Source organism: Poecilia formosa, unplaced genomic scaffold (assembly GCF_000485575.1).
Source record: "Poecilia formosa unplaced genomic scaffold, Poecilia_formosa-5.1.2 Scaffold16, whole genome shotgun sequence".
Lineage (NCBI taxonomy): Eukaryota > Metazoa > Chordata > Actinopteri > Cyprinodontiformes > Poeciliidae > Poecilia > Poecilia formosa.
Genome location: NW_006799955.1, coordinates 1,709,057 through 1,727,880, shown reverse-complemented (window position 1 = coordinate 1,727,880; position 18,824 = coordinate 1,709,057). Strand labels below are relative to the sequence as shown.

At 38.8% G+C, this 18,824-nt stretch overlaps 1 protein-coding gene across 2 annotated transcripts in view; it reads right to left on the bottom strand.

Annotated features, from left to right (window-relative positions):
- Positions 1–18,824, bottom strand: part of hs6st3b (heparan sulfate 6-O-sulfotransferase 3b) — a 73,830-nt gene extending 55,006 nt beyond the window's left edge. For both annotated transcript variants that reach the window (XM_007546426.2, XM_016668622.1), the window contains exon 1: positions 17,870–18,824. In XM_007546426.2, coding sequence (XP_007546488.1) covers positions 17,870–18,414 — 545 coding nt within the window. In that variant the 5' untranslated portion in view covers positions 18,415–18,824. The remainder of the gene's footprint in view (positions 1–17,869) is intronic.

Here is an 18,824-nt window from a genome sequence, read left to right as displayed (position 1 = left end):
CCCTTACTGTTAATCAAATCATTTCACAGAATGAGGGGGAAGAAGAGAGTAAAATCATTACCTTCCACCAGTAAATCAGGTTCACTGCAAACCTGGTGTCCCATTAACCCTGAAACCTGCTCAATAGCTAATTAAGGCAATTACTTCAGGCATGACACGGCAGTTAATCATGACTGACTAGCCCATTTATAGTGGTGGCTTCATTACCATTGGCAGGGCTCTCTGATGGGCCCCCTCATTCCCACACACACACAGGAAACACAGAGGATAAACGTGGCTGTTGGTCTGTTATCCACCCACTCCCCATTTACAGAGCTATTAATGGAATAGATAAAGGTATCAAAAAAAAATCTAGCGCAAATTGTTTGCTTAGGTTCTTGATGAGCCATCTGCAATCATGAGTGTGATGGAGAGCTTGAGTTTCTAACATAATTACAGCTTCATTTTTTTTTTCTTTTTTTGGCATTTGGTCTTTTATGTTTATCCTGACGAGATGGGAAAATGAGGAAGAGAAGTTTTTTTTTTTTTTTTTAGTCTAAATTCACAAATTCAGGACATCACGGTCTCTAGTCACTTTATTATTTTCCGCCCACCTGTCCATCCATTTGAAAATTCACGAATCTCAGAACTCTATCCTTAAAAATTGACAAAAACACAGAACTTTAACTTTGGTGAAGAGGAAAATCTGACCCCACAACATCCTCACAGCTCTGCTGCGCTGATGCTGTGAAATGGATGTTGATTACACACACAATTTTGTTCCTGCACAGATGTAATCCGAAAATGTCTCTGAGGCGTGAGGTGAAAAAAGGCGGATAAGCCACAGTTTGTGCCTGTGTTTGCGATCGTGCCTGCGGTACTGAAGAGGACTTTAGTTGCACTCCGACAGTATGATCAGCACAGCCTGACACCCAGCTTGTCAGCAGTTCCCATCCCGCTTGAGGGACTGATTCTGACAGACAGCTGTGCTGAGGGAGGCCCTTGTAGTGAACTGTCCTGAGTGGGAGTATTGATTTTACTGTTTGTCTCCCTTGACTGCAGCAAGGTGGAAGCTTGATGAAATAACTCCCTCAGCCATGTGGCTTGGTTCCCCTCCCCCCCCCCCCCCCCACACCTCCAGGCTCTCCTCACTCCTTTTTTTTTTTTTTTTAAAGATCAGCAGGTCTGTTTCTGTATGTTTACAAGGCATCTGGTGTGAATTGGTCAGAGCCTCCTCATCCTCACGCTGTTAAATGTCACTCTCCCTCCTCCGCTGCACATCAGTAAGCGATGTTGGCGCGGCAGGGCGCCCCTTTAGGTTGTTTCATTTCCATCCGCTGCCATGAATGAAAAATTTCTGGATGACCTGTCAATCTGTAAATATGACAGGAATTTCAATCTGCAACGGTTTCGGTGAGTCAGAGCCTCCAAATGTTCACTGACATTAAAAAAAAAAAGAAAAGAAAAATAGAAGCGGTGCTGCATATTTCCCTGTAGCTTTCACATTGCAGTTATTAAAACAACCAAAGGCTCATCTGGAATGCGCACTGCTGGGACACTTTTGACTTTGATCCACTTTAGGCAGACAACTCAGCGGACAAGAGAATTGCTGTGATTGCAAGTGTGGAGAGGTAATTAAAAACAGCGTGTCTGCCCTTGCTCAGACATTATTTGTCTTCTTAACATGGAAAACACAGCTGCTTATGAAGGGTTTACACAAGCAGGCGTCTGTTTGCTCTGAATTATAAAGCGCTGCTGTAAAGGTCCTCAGAGAGCTTTGGTCCGTGTCTTTGCTATTTAAACTATTAAAATTTGACTTAGATGTGTAGCCTTATATCGCGACGCTTTTCATTTCAAGGTAAACAGCAGAATGAAAACTCTGTGGAAAGGCTCCCTGTGGATGCATCTTGCTTTAAGATCTTTAGATTTTCTTTTTAGTATTAACATAGCGGGGCTACACAGTGGCTCAGCTGGTAGCAACACTGCTGCCTTGCAGCAAGAAAATTCTGGGTTTGAATCCTGGACCAAGAGTTTGCATGTGTGGGTTCTCTCCAGGTCATTATGTACCATAGTTTAATCGTTTCATTTAATAAAGATATTTCTTGAAGGCTTCAAATTTTAGTTAGAAAACATTAGTGAACCAGGGTGCCAGAGAACAGGTTAGGGCCTGTATAAAAATAATTAAAAAAAAACTTGTTATAAGAAAGTCATAACAGATCCAACTTGTGGGGTCTCAAAAGCTATGTCTAGAAAACGATAAACGTGGAAGATGGTTATTTGTTTCAAATTTACAGCAAATGCTATGACCGGCAGAAAACCAACACTGCAAGTTCCCCTCAACTAACCATCACCACTGTGAAACATGGGGGTGGCCGTATCATGGTGTGGGAAGGCTTTAATTCAGCAGAAACAAGGAAGCAGGTAAGAACTGAAGAAAATATGGAGGGAGATGAAAAGAAGAGAAACCTTAAGCTATTTTCCAGCTCTAGAGATGCAAAGCAAGTTCCTGAGATTGCTGATGCAGGTGGGTGGTGAATGCAAAAGTATCCACCATTTTTTTTTTCAGATGTATTTATTTATACAAACAGATTGAAAGCTATGTCTCATTTACTTTAAGTTGGTCTAAGATCCCAAACAACATTGACGTTTTTGGTTGTAACGTCACCCGACATGCCGAAGGGGTATGAATACTTTTGTAGGTTTCTTTATCTTAAATGATTGACTTTTAACTGGCCTGCAAACTCAATGACTGCATTTAATCTTTAACAAGCTTTAGCTTTAGCCGCCACCCTGACCATAAGGAACGTCCTGCTGTACAGAAACTCATTATTTCACAGTCTTTAAACATACCGCCTCGACCCACTGAGAAATCCATTATCATAGCTAATGGTAGGCGCGCGTAGGAGGGAGTACAGCTTGTGCACCATAATACTCAAGGCCAAATATAAGAAAAAAAATAAAATATAGATCTGTGGTTGTGGTTCTTGGCAGTTTCATTTGTCTTTTCAAATATCTGACCAAGCTATGTGCTTGAACCCAAATATTTAGTGGAACATTTACTTCTGGTTGATAAGAAGTTCTATGAAAAACTCCAGCCAAATCTGAACTCTTAAGCATTATAAAGTGAACTAAAGGATTGTTGGATGAATAGCAAGGCTTCTGAAGGTGATTTAACCACGCAGGGTAAAGGTGGCCTACAGTCCTATTACAGCTCTCATCTGTCAGACCTAAAAAAACAAGAGCAAAACAGCAACGGATAGGCATAAACACAATGGAGAGTTTCCAGATGTTGAAACGGATCCAACACGTTTTCCATCTCAAATTCTGGTCACCACACGCCATGCGTTCTCTTACTAGATCCGAGAAACAGAGTTGGATCGCTAACATTCACTCGGTAGGTCAATCAGACATCTTTTAAACTAATTATTCAAATAACAGTTAAGTTAGTTACTTTACATTAAGTTAAAATTCCCCACAGCACTGAAAACCGCTTTACCTGCAATATAAGGAACATCTCTTTCGCTTCACCCCAACATGAAAGTGTGTTAGAACCTCGGCAGCATGTCTGTGTTATTCTTTTTAATCATTATTGTTTTAGCACACAGGCATTTTATAACTTATAAATTGGGAAAAAATGGAGTTGAGAGGAATTTGATCTACTTTTCCCCAGACAGTCCATAAATGTGCTATAGATTGCGATATGTTTAAGTAATTTTTTTATATATAAAACAAAGAAAAGGGCCAATCCTGCATGGAAAACATGAAGATTAATCTAAATTAAATATGAGCTGCGTTTTGAAACCCATGGATTTATGAGATACAATTAGTTTAAGTTCAGACAATTCTGGCTCACCGCCAAAGGTGGAAATCTGTCAGGACGGGATAATCAATCAATTCATCTGTGTTTATATACACTTTGGACCAAGATTATTCACAACGCTGCTAGAATAATTTTTTTAAAGTAATCTTTTTAATTTTATTTTCTTCTGATATGTATCTCTTTGTAAAAAAAAAAAAAAAAAAAAAGAGTTGCATGTCAGTCAGGCTTGAATTGTATTCAGGGAAGACACGAAATCACAACCACACACTAGAATCCCGAATAGATATTTTAATGTTTTCTTAGAATCAACTCACCTTATGACGCATATAACCTGGACTAAATTATGCTACATTAATATCAGAGTTTTGTATTTAAATCCCATGTTTTTATCTGCTAAAGAAAATAAGGAGTTTTCTCAGAATATTCTAAAAATGTATTTGTGTAACCTACATGCAAAATCAGGCTTAGGATGCACCTAAGTGCATTTATACTCATGTTACTCAGATTGTTCTTCAGTTCACACTGTCGCTCTTGAGTTAATAAAATTTAAGAAATATTCTAAGTGCAGAAGGAGAATCTTGCCCAGGGCAGCAGTCCAGAAAAGTGCACCAGCAGGACTGATGTGTTGAAATTCAAACTGGTTCACCTGGCTGAAATCCACCCGACATAATTTGCCATCTGACAACTCAACAAACCCAATACAATTTTTTTGCCCTAAATCGTACGAACAAGGCATTACTTTGGGAGGATCCTACTATTACAGGGGAAATGGATGTGGAGCCAGTCTCTAGAGCTGTTTTTTTTTTTTTTTTCTGAGGTGTCGGATAGATTGCATATAAGCGGTTAGACTGGTTTCAGTTTTCCCCCATAACTGAATCCTTTTGGTATTTGGTGATAAATGCTATCTGTGTGGTAACGCCATGTGATTAACGGACACAGCCCGAAGCCCGATTTCTCCTCTGCCTCCTCACTGTACCTGAATCAATCATCTGCAAGGATACAGTCTTGAGCTAAACTGGTTGCTCAAAGCTACTCTCCGTCCTTTTCTCACTTAAAGAGATAAGACGTAGCTTCGGGACTTGGTTTCAGACAGCAAATCCAATAAAGCACTCTTAATTGAATTTGTTGTGAAACTGTTTCAGTTTTTTTAGATTGAATTCAAAATGCATAATTTATTTTTACAACGTGAAAAATCTTTTAAATGCATTCATTTTTTTTCCAGTAATATTTTGAGGCATCACACTAGGAGGTTGACAGCTTAGAAAACATAATTCCTTTACTTAATTTGCCTCAAAAACATTTCCTTTCTTTCCTGTACTGCTGCCAATTTTCTTAACTATGGTCGACAGATGCAATTGGAGACAGAAACTTCAAATGCATCCCATTAGAGTTATCCAAACACATTATTGTAGCATCTTAAATATATTTTTTGTAGAATGTGTCATATTAAACACATTTCTTAGAGAACAATCTTGATGAATGTGGTAATTACATTTACCACACTCATCTTGATCTACTTTGCAGATAAAGGCAAAATTAAAAACACATAAGACTGGCTAAACAGGAGATAATTATATTTTATTTCATTTGTTAGGCAATTTATTTTCTTAAAAACATGGTTGGTTTTCTGCTACTTTTTAGCAACATCTGCAACTTACCAATGAGCCAGCAACATACAGTCACTTTGTCACATCCAAACAAAGATGTTTCTCTAAATTTGACCGATTCGGATCAATACATTTATTGTAAATACACACTGAATGATGTTATTTAACTTTAAGATGGCTAAATAACCAGCCTGCACAGGCTTAGCATACTTGTTCTCTTTAAAAAAAATGGCATAAAGACAACATGTTGCCTTGAAAACAAAAAAAAAATGTACAAAACATTTTGAACTGTAAGCTTTAAAAATAAATGTTATATTACTTCAGCAACACGGTTGCTGTTTTTCTATTATAAAATTCTTGTAAAAATACTAGAATTCATTGAAGGCTTAGTTTTTTTACTCAAGGTTAATATATAGTGACGATTACATTTTGGACACTTCTTAGTTACCAAGACAGTCAGCATCAAGAAACATTAATGTGACAAAGCCATTATATTATATTATATTTGGGGAAAATCTACTCCGGCTTGAAGTTTTGATTGCAAAACTCAGGCGTCCTTCTGCCAACCGTTCTCTTTTTTTCTCTTCCTTTCTGATGTTTCTTTCGTCTCTGTTTGACCAGACAGCTGTTCCTTATTTCTTGGTTTTCACGTTGGTTCAAATCAGAGATTTGTTGCAGAATGTTATTTGTGCGGGGGAGCAAAGTGGCCTCGACAAAAAATAATAATAAAAATGCAGTGACTTTTTATGAACACTTGTGTTTCTCATCTTGAACTTTCAAAACCTAAATGTTGCTCCCACACACATATTTGTTCATTATATGCTATGTAGACCTGACAAGGTGAGCCAAACTTCAAAGAAAAACAGAGCTTGGCTCCACACTGAGCCGAATATGATTAAATTCAACATGACACCTGATGTTAAAAAAGGGCTGTAGCTGCAGTTTTACAAATAGCTGTGAAACCGTATCAATGGAGGGGAGATTATAGCGGCGGTATAAGCAGTCAAATCAATCCCTTAGTCTTTTTGTAAAAGTCGATAAAAGATCCAGGTTTGGTCCATTAGTCATGATAGCACCCTACTTTACATTGCAAGTGCATAGCAACACTGCTACTGAAAACTACCAAAGTGGCTTTTTCAATTGTTTCAGTGTACACACACACAAGAAGCACATGATAAGTTCGCTTGTATATACAGCACTATACTCAAATATAGAGCCAAACCTGAAGTACCCAGTAATGGAATAATCTACCTCTTGATGACACCGAGACACATTTTGATCATTCAGAAGAGCCACTCAGAGACACTTAATGTCGTTTCCTCTCTCCGTGACTTCTTTTGATTCGCAGACACGCCTGGCACCAGCAAGTGCAGGAAATGCCACCGGTGTCAGGGCATTTTCCTCTCATCGCGGCCGACTTGAGGATAAACAAAAGGCACAACTCGGTTTCCGAAAGTGAGAGACGGCGCCTCACACGGAATGATGAATGAAGCACGTCGTGGTCGACTCGTCCTCGCTGGATGAGGACTGATGAGAAGTTAAGTGATCCCGGGATTTGTGGGTGGGATTTAAAAGCTCTGTCTTTTAGCCATTCATCTGGCATGTCGAGAGGGAATGACTCACACAGAGGGACATCAGATTCCTACCAGGAGTTTGATGTGCTGTGTCGCAAAACGTGCTGAGACATAATGCTATTTGTTCCACTCCAGCACACTGTGATGTCACAAGATGTTACCCCAATCTTGAAGCACCGTACGCTTATAAAGACAGTTTTTTAATGCATACTTATTACACTGCGGCCCGGGACTTGATTTATGCTGCAACATTGTAGACGGGTGTGAAATTGTTTCCAAGGGTGAAATTCTTTTCAACTGAGATAGAAACTGCTACTTGATTCCCATAACACACAAAATGGAAGTTATTAAAATAGTTTTATAATAGTGTTAATGCAACATTCAGCTATGAATTTGTTTCACTGTAAATATTAAAAGAATAAATACTCACAACACATTTCAACCACTAAATCCAATGCATTTTAGTGAGATTTTATGTGACAACCTGAAACGAGGGAGTTTATGCTTTTATTGTCTTTTTTATGAATAAAAATGCGTTTGTTCTCAACCACATTCGCTGATATTTCTAAATAAGATCCAGTAATTTGTAGTTCAAATCCAGATGTGTGCAATGTAATCTCAGCCTAAACACAAGTATTCTGGTAGTGTCAGGGTCATGATGTGGGAAACCTCCGTGGGACGTGGAGTAAAGTTGACGGTAGATGGTTGATGGTAAAGTTGATGTATGGAACTAAATGTGGGAGAGTCTCATAATAAAATCAGTCAAAGACTTGACTCTGGGGTGAAAGTTCAACCTTAAGCAGGACAACATGTAGCCAGAGCTGGTTTGGATCAAAGTGTATGCATATAGAACAATGGCCTAGTCAAAATTCAGACCTAAACCCAACTGAGAATCTTGGCACAGCTTGAAAATTGATGCTTTTCTTTCGGTAGGGTCCAGGTATGTTAGAAGGAAGAGCGGAGGAAACAATCAGTCTGTAGATGTGCACAGCTGATAGATGGATACCTCAGGAGACTTATAGGTGCAATTACAGCAATTACAGAGAGGCTACATACAAATGCTCATGTTTTATTTGTAAAACATTTTGAAAACCATATATCATTTTTCATGTTACAACCACAAATGTGACAAAGCGTAAAAAACAAATCTTTTTTTTTAAAAGGCACCGTAACACACACTAAACGAAAAATGAATGAAAAAGAGTTTCAACACAGTGTGATTCTGCTCAAACGTCTAAACAACTTCCTAAATTAAAGAGGAACAAACCTATTTATAAATGCAGGATTTTAAGAGGCAATCTGGACTTCAATCTGTTAAGTGTGATTATTCAGATTCCTCTCCCAAGTCTGACTGCATCCACGCGATAGAAAGGATGGAGAGGAGCCCAGCAGTAAATATTCGATTTGCTGAACAGATTTCACATGCTGTGGGCAATTTTGGTGCAATATTTCTCATACACAAATGTCGCTGCAGCTCTCCTTGTGGGGCCATTCAGAGGTGCGGCACTTAAAAGTTTTAGTCGCTGCACCAAACTGCCAGCCAGCACAAATTGTTACAGCATCAAAAACACACAGAACTTAATCCTGCTGGGTGGCACGATCATGCAGCAGAGGATTAGTCTGTGAAGGTGACTCTACCTGCACTTACACTTTAAGTGTGCCAGGTACTCATTGAGCCTCTGAATCCAAATGGAGGAGCTGCGTGAGGCGTTCTGCTTAACCTAGCCTCCCCACAGTATGACTTACATGTCACCGGCTCGCCCCAAATAAAAACAGATGACCTTTCTCCAGGTTTCCTACAATAAATCAACTCAAGACGCGGTTATTCTTGGTGCGTTCCTTTCGTCGGCCCTTGTAGGAACCAGAGGAGAAACGACGCAGCCGGTCACCTATGCTGTCATACTATTCCTCTTTGATATGTCAATCTGTCAAGTCACACCAAGCCTGAACAAAGGTGCCCACCACTTTCATTGGCATCACTGGTTAAGATGCGTTGAAAGCCTTAAAATAAATTAATCTTTTATTACGCCAGCGTAATGCCACTCGTAAAAAGGCTGCTCCAGTTCTCCAACACTGAGACATTCTTAATCTTCCTCACCTTCCTCTACGATGCGTGTGTGTGTGTGAGCAAGATAAATTAGAGTTCTCATCCAGTCGCAGTTTTAATTCTTTTACAACTTCTTAATCATTGCTCTGGCTGTAGGCATGGGCAAGTTGGTGGGAAAATCTATTACTTTCACAGTCTTTTGCAGAATCGTGAAGATCAAGTCATATCTGCCTTATTTAACGAGCTTCTCCTGTGTTTCCCATTTTGAAGAGGAGATATAAGAACTGGGTGACTGTCTCACATTGAGGAATCAGGAAAGGACTATGTTAAAAAAAAAAGTAAAAAAAAATGCATAAAAACTATTTTATTTATATTTATTCTTTAGGAAATTTTAGAATTTCAACAGTAATAAAATGTATATAGGTTATTTCTTAATATATTTTTTAACCACAAAAATAAATATACTGAAAATAAAGGTTACTTTCAAAATTTTAAATTAATGTGGGATTATACTTGAATGAAAACAAATCATTTAATTATTTCAGGCATTGTACACTTTGAGAGTCTCTTATTTTTATGAATGAGCTATATATTTTAGCTAATCAAAGTTAATTCACTTAAGAAGAAACAGCCTCTGGTTTCCAAGCCACGCATAATAATTTCAAAACAATTGTGAGGCACTGACCTCCAAAAACTCAAATGGTTTCACAATTTGGGGGGGAAACAGAGGAAAAATATAATTGTGCCCCTAATTTCAGGAGCATCTGAGCTGCTGACCACAATATTAACATCATGGGGACATTAAACTGAAATCACCACATCACTACAGCTGCTGTCTTGTTCTTATCAATCTGATGACTACATCTATGAAGATAAGCTAAAGGGCTTTTGATTTTCTTTGTTTTATTTCAGTCTAGAGACCTGCTTCTAATCAAAAGCTCATATTACATAACAAACCTGAAATCTGTCGCTGTGTTAACACACAATGTTGATAAAATAGTAGTAATGTGGGGGAAAAAATCAAATTAAGTGCATCATCTTTTGAAGGAGTACAAATGTATCCCCCCAGTGCACCAAATTACACTTCTTAGAATAAAAGACCTGAATCAGATCCTTGGAAAATCATATTTGCCAGGCCAGCAGATATTTTCTGCCAAGCTTTAGAGTTTTCATTTTCTTAAGTGGTTTGAAAAAAAAAAAAAAAAAACGACACAGAACCACTTCCCAAACCAAATGAATATTGACAAATATCCATTGAAGTATATTTTATAAATGCAAATATGAGGGCTACTTTTGTTTATTTAGATATTCAATGAATGCTCAGACTCTTAATTGAATTACGAAAAAAGTTTCACACTTTTCCAGGATCACAGGGATTTGCTTCGGTTATCCATCCAAAATAAACATAAATAAGCAACTAGAATTACTGAGCACTAATTGGCAGCTAAGGTTTCATGGGATATGTTTCCTCCGAAGCAAATCTTGAGTCAGATTTGAAGCATATTTATTATGACGTTAAACAAGTGTTTCGCATATGCTGCTGCACACTCCGCGGAGGTAACACTTAATTATCAGACCAACTGAATTACTGCTCAGGCCTGCCAGCGATGACGACTTGAATTAATGACACATGAAAAGCAATCTTCGTGCCCTGGATGGCCTACAAGGGCACTCTGAGCTTCACACACTATAAACACCCCGTCATACTGACGAGAGCTCTGCCTCCTACATCAGAACGATGTGCCCAGAACTGTAAATCCACCCAGCTTCCCTCATTCGAGCTGATCTGTGACCGCAGGGCGTCAGCTGTGCTGCTGTTTCGCTGTCTCATTAAAGTCCTGCACTCTCGCCTCCTTCCAGGGCAGGAGAACGCAGCCAGAAACAGCTGGAAACGTGTGAATCCCCTGATGTGCTACAGCGGTGTTCATCCGTGCACTCGTCTGACCATGTTAAATGAAACTTTTATATTTGAGCTGCTAAGAGAAGGTTCACGTGTGGCAACAAAGCAAGCCTCCTCTCACGAACCTGGGCATGTAACTAACACTAATACTGATACTAACATTGGTTTTAATTGCAGCCGTTTCCAATTAAAGTACAACTGATGGGAATTGATTTGGTTTAAAAATGTTATTTAAACAAAAATAATGGCACCGCACCAGAACTGTCAATACTCTGGTGTCGCCCTTTTACCAGTAACACAGGACTTGTTAATACTTCATAAGGTTTGATTAAACAACCACAGAGGTATTTTCATCTCAGCTGTACTATTTCTTTGTTGATTTGGCCATTTGTGTTTCAGTTCATTATCCTGCTAAAACACCCGATGGCAATCAATTCTCAGTGGTAGACTTCATCGGATTTCTATTTAAAATCTCCTAGTATTTTTAAAAGTTAATAATCCCATGCAAGCTTCCAGACACTTTGGGATAGAAACAGGCCCACAGCATCAGAGATCCTCCTCCATGCATAACAAGTTGGCTGCAGTTTTTTATGAACAAACTACCTGGGGAGCTTATTGCCAAAAGGCTAAACTGACCAAAGCACATAATTTCAGATAAAGTCACAGTAAAGTTTAGCAAACCTTTTCCTTTCTCTAACATTTGGCTCCCAGGGTTTTCTTTCTTTTTTACCACCTTTAAAATCCTCTTCACTGTGCTTCTTGGCCAGCTAATCTCAGATCCTTTTCCTGCCTAGATTTTAGCGCCTAAAAGAAATAGACCTCTGTGTGACACCACTTTATTCACTTCAGGGAGAGTTAATTAGACATTACTAATTGCAGCTGATCCTCTTACAAAATTTAAACATACACTTTTAAAAGTGTATCCATTATGTTTATGGGTTTCCAGTAATTGTTTCAAACATTTTTGAATTGGTTTCTCTATGTGAATAAATGCACTCAAAATAAAAAAATATATATTTTTTCTAAAGAGGTCAGAGTGAAACTATGCTACTGAAGTAAAGGTTGACTTTATTCAAGGATTTTTAAACATTTCTGCAAGGCATGCAAGTAAGTAAAACAGGGAAGAAAATAGGATTGTTTCAAAATGGATAAGGCCAAATAGAGTGGATACTTACATGAATATATCTCATTGCTCTGTTTTTTATGTTAATAAAAGTTCTATTAGCATTTCTTAACAAAAGAGAGTTATTCCATACATTTGAACAATCATATTTTAGGTGGAGTCATGAGAACTGGCTTCTGTAAAAGGCACTTCATCAGTAAAGAAGATGCAACCTTATTTGACTTAAAAAGCAATTATACTTTAGAGTTTTAAAATGAATGATGCATGATTTATTTCTTACTTTAAAATCTATGAATATTAAAAGTATGAAAGATAAATTAATCATAATGAGCCTTTCTATTGTTTTTCCAAAGCAGATTATTCATTTTAAAAGCACATTTGACAACAAGAAATCCCTTTTAGCCACACCTCTCTTAGAAATGGGAAGTGAAAACCACGCATGGGTGATTTTGTATTATCTGAACCTGCCGTGTCAGATGGGTTACTGTTGTAAATGGGACATGGAGTGTTGTCTTGAATAAAGAATGCATTTTTCAAGGGAATATAACAAATAGATGTGTGACCATTTGTAATTCCAGGTAAAGTATGGAGAGAGATTTTTTCTTTTTTTTTTTACAAAGATCTTCTATGCAGGACATGTGGATGGCTTTCTTCGAAGTCAGCAAGGTAGAGCAAATACCTGAGATTGGGAGTATACAGCCAGATCACTGAAGCAAGTACAACCATTGTCTATAATCTCAGTATATTTGTCAGGTAAAACAATGCTTTCTAAAATCATTTGTTAAAGTCAACAGATCACAACGAATCGATGCTTGCTAGTGCTCAGCTTCAGTTTTCACTCTTTCACTCTTTGAGTATCATCAAAAACTGTGTTCTCAAATAACATTTTGACACCTAAACACTATAGTTAAACCTTTCCCAATAAAATACTGATTATGTGGAGAAAAGTGAGACTTGTATCACTATTGCATGGCTTGCTAATATAAATGAATCTACTCTTGTGATACAGCAAGGAGTGCTCTGATATCTATTAGTGCAAATCAGAGTAACAATGCTGGCCAAAAGTGGAGAAGTTGACAGTTTTAGACAAGTGGCTTATCATCTATAAGGGACAAGTGCATCAGCTGCATCAGACACATGTAAAAAATATGCTCTGTTGTTATACACAAACAAACAAAAAGGCTGGGTTAATCTTGTTTTTAAGAAAAATTTAGTTGGGACAGAAGTTAGACACTTTTAATCAAACATTAAGTCAAACATTGCTGCCAAGTTTGCTGATATAGAAAAATGATAAGAAGGACTCCCATCATTACGTTGCCATTTTCAGGTATACACTCTCTTGACTAGATGTTGTGAAAAATCTTATACAGGATGAAATGATAAACAGTAAAATAGTAGAATCATGTTGAATAATGACGGTATTCTCATTGGGTTGTATTGTTTTGTTAGTCTTAATACATCAGAGGATGAGTTGGTTCATTTACAATAACGCTAACCTTTTACCTGCTAAGTAGCAGAGCAAACTAGTGCAACATTTTATGAAGTGTTACGAGGATTGAATGTTTTATGTTTGGGTTTGTTGTGTTTTATCTTTTCTTGAAAAAACACTATGCTGTTGTTGACTATGTATACCAACCTGATCTTTTTAATGCAGATTTAAACAAAAAGTCAAAATCATTCATTTTAACCAAAAATATTTAATATCCAGTAATCTATTTTAGGGGTTGTTCTTTTAAACCTAGACAAATAATTGCAATAGGATTGCTTTTAAACTCGGTACGGTATAGGAATGTAAATGTCTGATGTGCTTTTCATGTCTGGATGGAAAATAAAACAGATCTAAAGAGCATTGTAGCTGTGCTAGATAATAATAATAATAAGACATATTAATCTTTGTATTGTATAAAAGATGGCAAATGTATGACGACAACTATACATTTTAATGAGGAGTATAAAAAAATGGACCTCACCTGTGTAAGCATGACTTTATCTCACACAAGTTTGAAGCATTAAAAAAATAAGTCTGCATTATGGTAAATTTACATCAGTCCACTGAAAAGGGTGATTCCGCCTCATTTAATCTATTGTATTAAAAAGATGTTCATGATCAATTTCTTAACAGTAACAACTTTGCAAAGCAATATACATTTCTATTTCTGTCTTAGCTGTAGGAGGGAGCCATCACTAAATAAGCACATAAGGTATAAACTGCTGTTTGTGCTTGTTTAGGCAATTAACTGAAAGGATATGTGTCACCAAGCATCTATGCAGCAATGCCTACATACATACACACATGTTTTTCTGTTGGTTTATATTTTTATCATAAAGCTCTGTGTGAGAATAAAAATAGAAAATTGCTCCACACATCTATAAAAGGATTTGGAGAACCAAGGTCCAACTGGAAGTGACACTGATTTATTTGAGGTGTATTCTGTATTTCCAAATGTAAAGATTTCAAACTGTGTGATTTATAGTTACAGTTTTGCCTCCTCGACTTTGTTACTGCTGCTTCACTTTGTGTCATTAACAGATGTTTGAGGATGAAAGAATGAAAATGCACTGTAAAATGCAACAGTGAGAAACAAAATGAACCTGTTTTGATTTTGATGGCAAGCCCTATCAAATATTTCTGTGATTTTTAAGTGCAGCCTTTTACTACATAGACTCCCGAGGACATGATTTACTCAAGATCTTTCTTTGCATTTGTATGACATAAATTTTGCAAGGCCGCTCCTTGCGCTGCGTCCCAGTGTCACACTGAATATATCTACATGAGTAATTCCAGACTGGAAAGTTGGATAATGAACATGTAGCAATCAGAAATAATTCTTCCAGCACTCCTCAGACTCTGCAGGCCTTTAGAAATTTCTTCCCGAAGATGAAAAACTACCTGCTCGGTGAGCCCTGCCCCAATGCAAACAGATAAGTAATACCAAAGCAACTTAAGAGGACAGCACTTAAAGGTTTGTTTCTCCACAATGCCCCCGAAGAGGGTCGACCTGCCTGCTCCACTTCTCCCCTGACTGACAGTGCACTCCAGAGACGCCACGCCGCAGGACACGCGCGCTGATCCAGCCTGACACGCCTGACCTTTCCCGGGCCGCGCAGCTGACTCACCGTGCGTCGCACCCTGCTTGCCTGAAAAGGCCACGCGAGGCCACGCAAGGGATGCCATCGCAGCCTTCCTTCACCTCTTCTTGCTGCCACTGCAGGAGCCGGCAACTTGTGTGAGGAAAGTCAATCTGAGGAGTGTTCACCCACAGTACAAGGGCAGGGTATCTGAATTGATATTGACATTCTGTTTGTATTCTCTCAGTGCAACCTCAAAGCTTTTTGTTGGCAGATTTCAACGCTTTCACTACTTATTAGAAAGTACAATGGTGCTATTTTCACTCTGACCAATTGTTTAGTTTAATGAACGTATTATTGGGCTAATGCTCATTTCAGAATCATAATACATAACGCTAATACTCCTTTCATTAAGCAAATCCCCCTCAAAAAAAAGTGTAAAAACAAAATCCACCAAAAATAATGGCTGGCCAGAAAGGGAATCTAACTGCAATGTGTCTTGTTGAGAAGGAGAAGCCTCAGAATAGATGCTGCGGGAGGCCACTGAAGAACAAGCAGCGGGAGGATTGTAAGTGCAGAACAGATGCTGCAGCTGTGAAATGAAGAGCTGTCGCATCCAGCGAGCACTTCCCAGAGTACAGAAAACACTTGGCACAGCAGAAATAAATCATGTGCTTGCGTGCTTTGCTGGATGATTGTATTTTTTTTTTCTGAAAGAGGAAGGACATTCTCTGCAGTTCAGAAATCCAGCTTACGTTACGAGACGTTTTGGTCAGCGCTCTTTCCGTGTGCCGCGTGCATTTCTGGCACACTGAGTTTTTAATGTCCTTGTTTAATGAATAGCCTGGAAACCTAATGCTGCTTTGAAAATCCGTGAGCTCAGACGTGCTTACTGCGCTGAAAAACAGACACGTGGACGTATAGCATGTATAGTATGTCGCTTGTGCACTCATTGCTATGTGCCTCTTTGCATCTCTTTTGTGCCAGTAATTGCAAGTGTCTGCAGCGGATTCGACAGTCTAAAATAGACCCAGTGAATTTTAAATTATCTTCATTGCTTTTTCTCTCAGATAACATCAAGCTTGTGCGGTAATTGTAATTTGAAGCAAATCACTAGCTGAGATGGCAAACAAATCAAGATTTTGATTAAAAAAAAAAGACAATTTAATTAATTTTCTACACCAAAAAGACACCTTTAGGCAATGTATGGACAGCGGTAAAGGTCAGCAAGGAGTGGGAACTTTTAGACATTTTGTCACCTTACAACAAGAAACATCAAACTGTTTTGTTTGGACTTTGCAGGCCAACACAATATAGTGCATTATTCTGAAATGGATTAAAATAGAAACATGGTGATCAAGCATTTACAAGTATATTTTGCTGCAATTACAGCTGCAAAGCTTTTGAAGTATGCCTCTACTAGGTTTGCATATGTAGATATTGTGATTTTTTATCATTTTTTTTTCTTCGCTGTGTAGCTCAAGTTCAGTGAGACTGGATAAAAGGACACCAGTGTCCTCGTGACACTTAAAGCGTCACCCGCATTTGTTGCATTCTCTGACATATTTTCTTTAGTTTACACTGTCTATCATTTCCTCATCAGTGTGGACAAAAAGCAAAAACCACCACCACCATGTTCCGCCCATTTGCTAAGGGTGACGTGCTGTATTAGTTTCTCACCCAACAGCATTTTGAATATAGGTTAAAAAGATCAATTTCCATCAAATTCGACCAGATGAAACTTTTTCCACATTTGCTTTTTCACTCTTCTGCATGGCCCGTGGCACATTTTGAAGGAGACTTTCTTTCAACAATGGCTTTCTATCCGCAGCTTTGTGGACAGCTTATCCCACCTGAGCTGTGGATCTCTGCAGCTCCTCCATTGTTAATATGGGCCTGTTGGCTGCATCTATGATCAAAGTCCTCTCTACTCATCCAGTCAGTTTATGTGGAAAAACCTGGTATTGGTAGATTTCTAGTTATCATAGTATTTTCATTTTTCGATCACACTAAATCCCAATAGAATACAATGCAATAACATGAACATTTTTGAGGAAGAAAAGTTAACGACTATCAGCACTTATTGACCCTCTGTGCAAGCTAGTGGAGCTGTTTTCCCCTTCATTTTTAATAGATTTTATTTTTACAGAAGGTTTGATCTGGTTATCAAAGGGCATTTAATATTGTTTGGAAGGTGGCCCTTCAAATCTGATAACCACTTTCATGTTTTCCTGTACAAAAGGTGAAAATGTGATTGAAATGGTGCCTGCAGATGTGCAAATGTTGTGGTTCAGGGGAAATAAAATGAACAAGTCTGACTCTAAAAAAGCACCACTTTCAATTGTTTTTTTTTTTGTTGTTGTGTTTGTGTGTGTGTGTGTGTGTGTGTGTGTGTGTGTGTGTGTGTGTTTTCCCTGGGAGCTAAAAGCATTGATTGTTCGAACTGAAACAGCCTTAAAAAGATGGATACACAGAGTTTGTGGTTAAATGAACCAGAGAACACTTGCTGAATAGAAAAGTTAGAAGTGGCTGAAGAGTTGCATAGGGGCGTATTTACTGAGAATGACATGAAATGTAACATAAATCAACTAATTGTTACAAAGATAAGCGAGTTTTATAGGTTGCTACACCAGAATTTTGCATAAGACACAATATATTTAGCATTTATCACAAATTCCTCCTCAATCCTTTGCTTATAACCTGCAGCAGTTTTTAAATGTCACGGGGTAGGGAGCCTGTTAATTTATTACCTTTTATTCCTCTGGGCCTCCTTCTTATCCATTACGACCGGAACGCAGTTCGTCAGCTCGGTCCAGTCCGCGTGCAGCCCGCAGCTCCAGCCCGTGGAGAACCGGGAGAAGAGCCAGGACTCCTCTTTGCCCGGCCGGTGGCAGGTGCACTTCTTCTGGCCGGGCTTGCAGTCGCACGGCTGCTCCAAACGAATATTCCTCACCAGATGCCTGCCGAAGGTGGTCCCGCCGGTCTTCTGGATGTGCAGGAACACGATCACGTCGTCCCCTTTGATGTTGAACTCCACGTGTCTGTCCAGGTCTCTCTCGGTGAAGTTGAATTTGGACGGCACCTTCGGCGGACCGTCATCGTCCAGGTCGGAATCTCTGTAGAAGTCATCGGCGTCCTGATACGGGGAAGAAAGCAGGCTCACCCCTCTGAATCTCTCCTCGGACTTAAAGTGGCACGAATTGCTGCCCGCTGGACAAATGTACTGATAACCTATCATAACAAAAAGGACTGCCAAGATGGGAACCAAGATGAGCTTGCTGGATCTCTCATCCATTATATCTCAGGATAGTGTCTTCATTCCATTACTGTAAATAACAGGTATCACCCGGAGGCTGTTCGGACGGAGATCAGTATTCCTTCATTTCTTTTTTTTATTATTATTATTATTATTGTTAGTATTTAAAGCGCCACATGTTGATCACCCTCCTGACACGCGGGATGTGGACAGACGAAATGGCTTTTAAAATGATCCACGCCGTCTGCGCTGCGCTGCCTTGGGAATGTCCAGATTCAAGAGTCATGGCATGCAAATCTGTGGCTGTCCAACTTCTGAAGCCGCCGTGAAGCTGCATCTGCTCCGACCACTCCGATGAAATGGGGTAGGGGGGCGGGGGGAAATAAAGAAACAAAGAGATCAGAGAGAGTTTTTAAGCTTCACTCTCTTTCACCTTTACAGACTCAGTT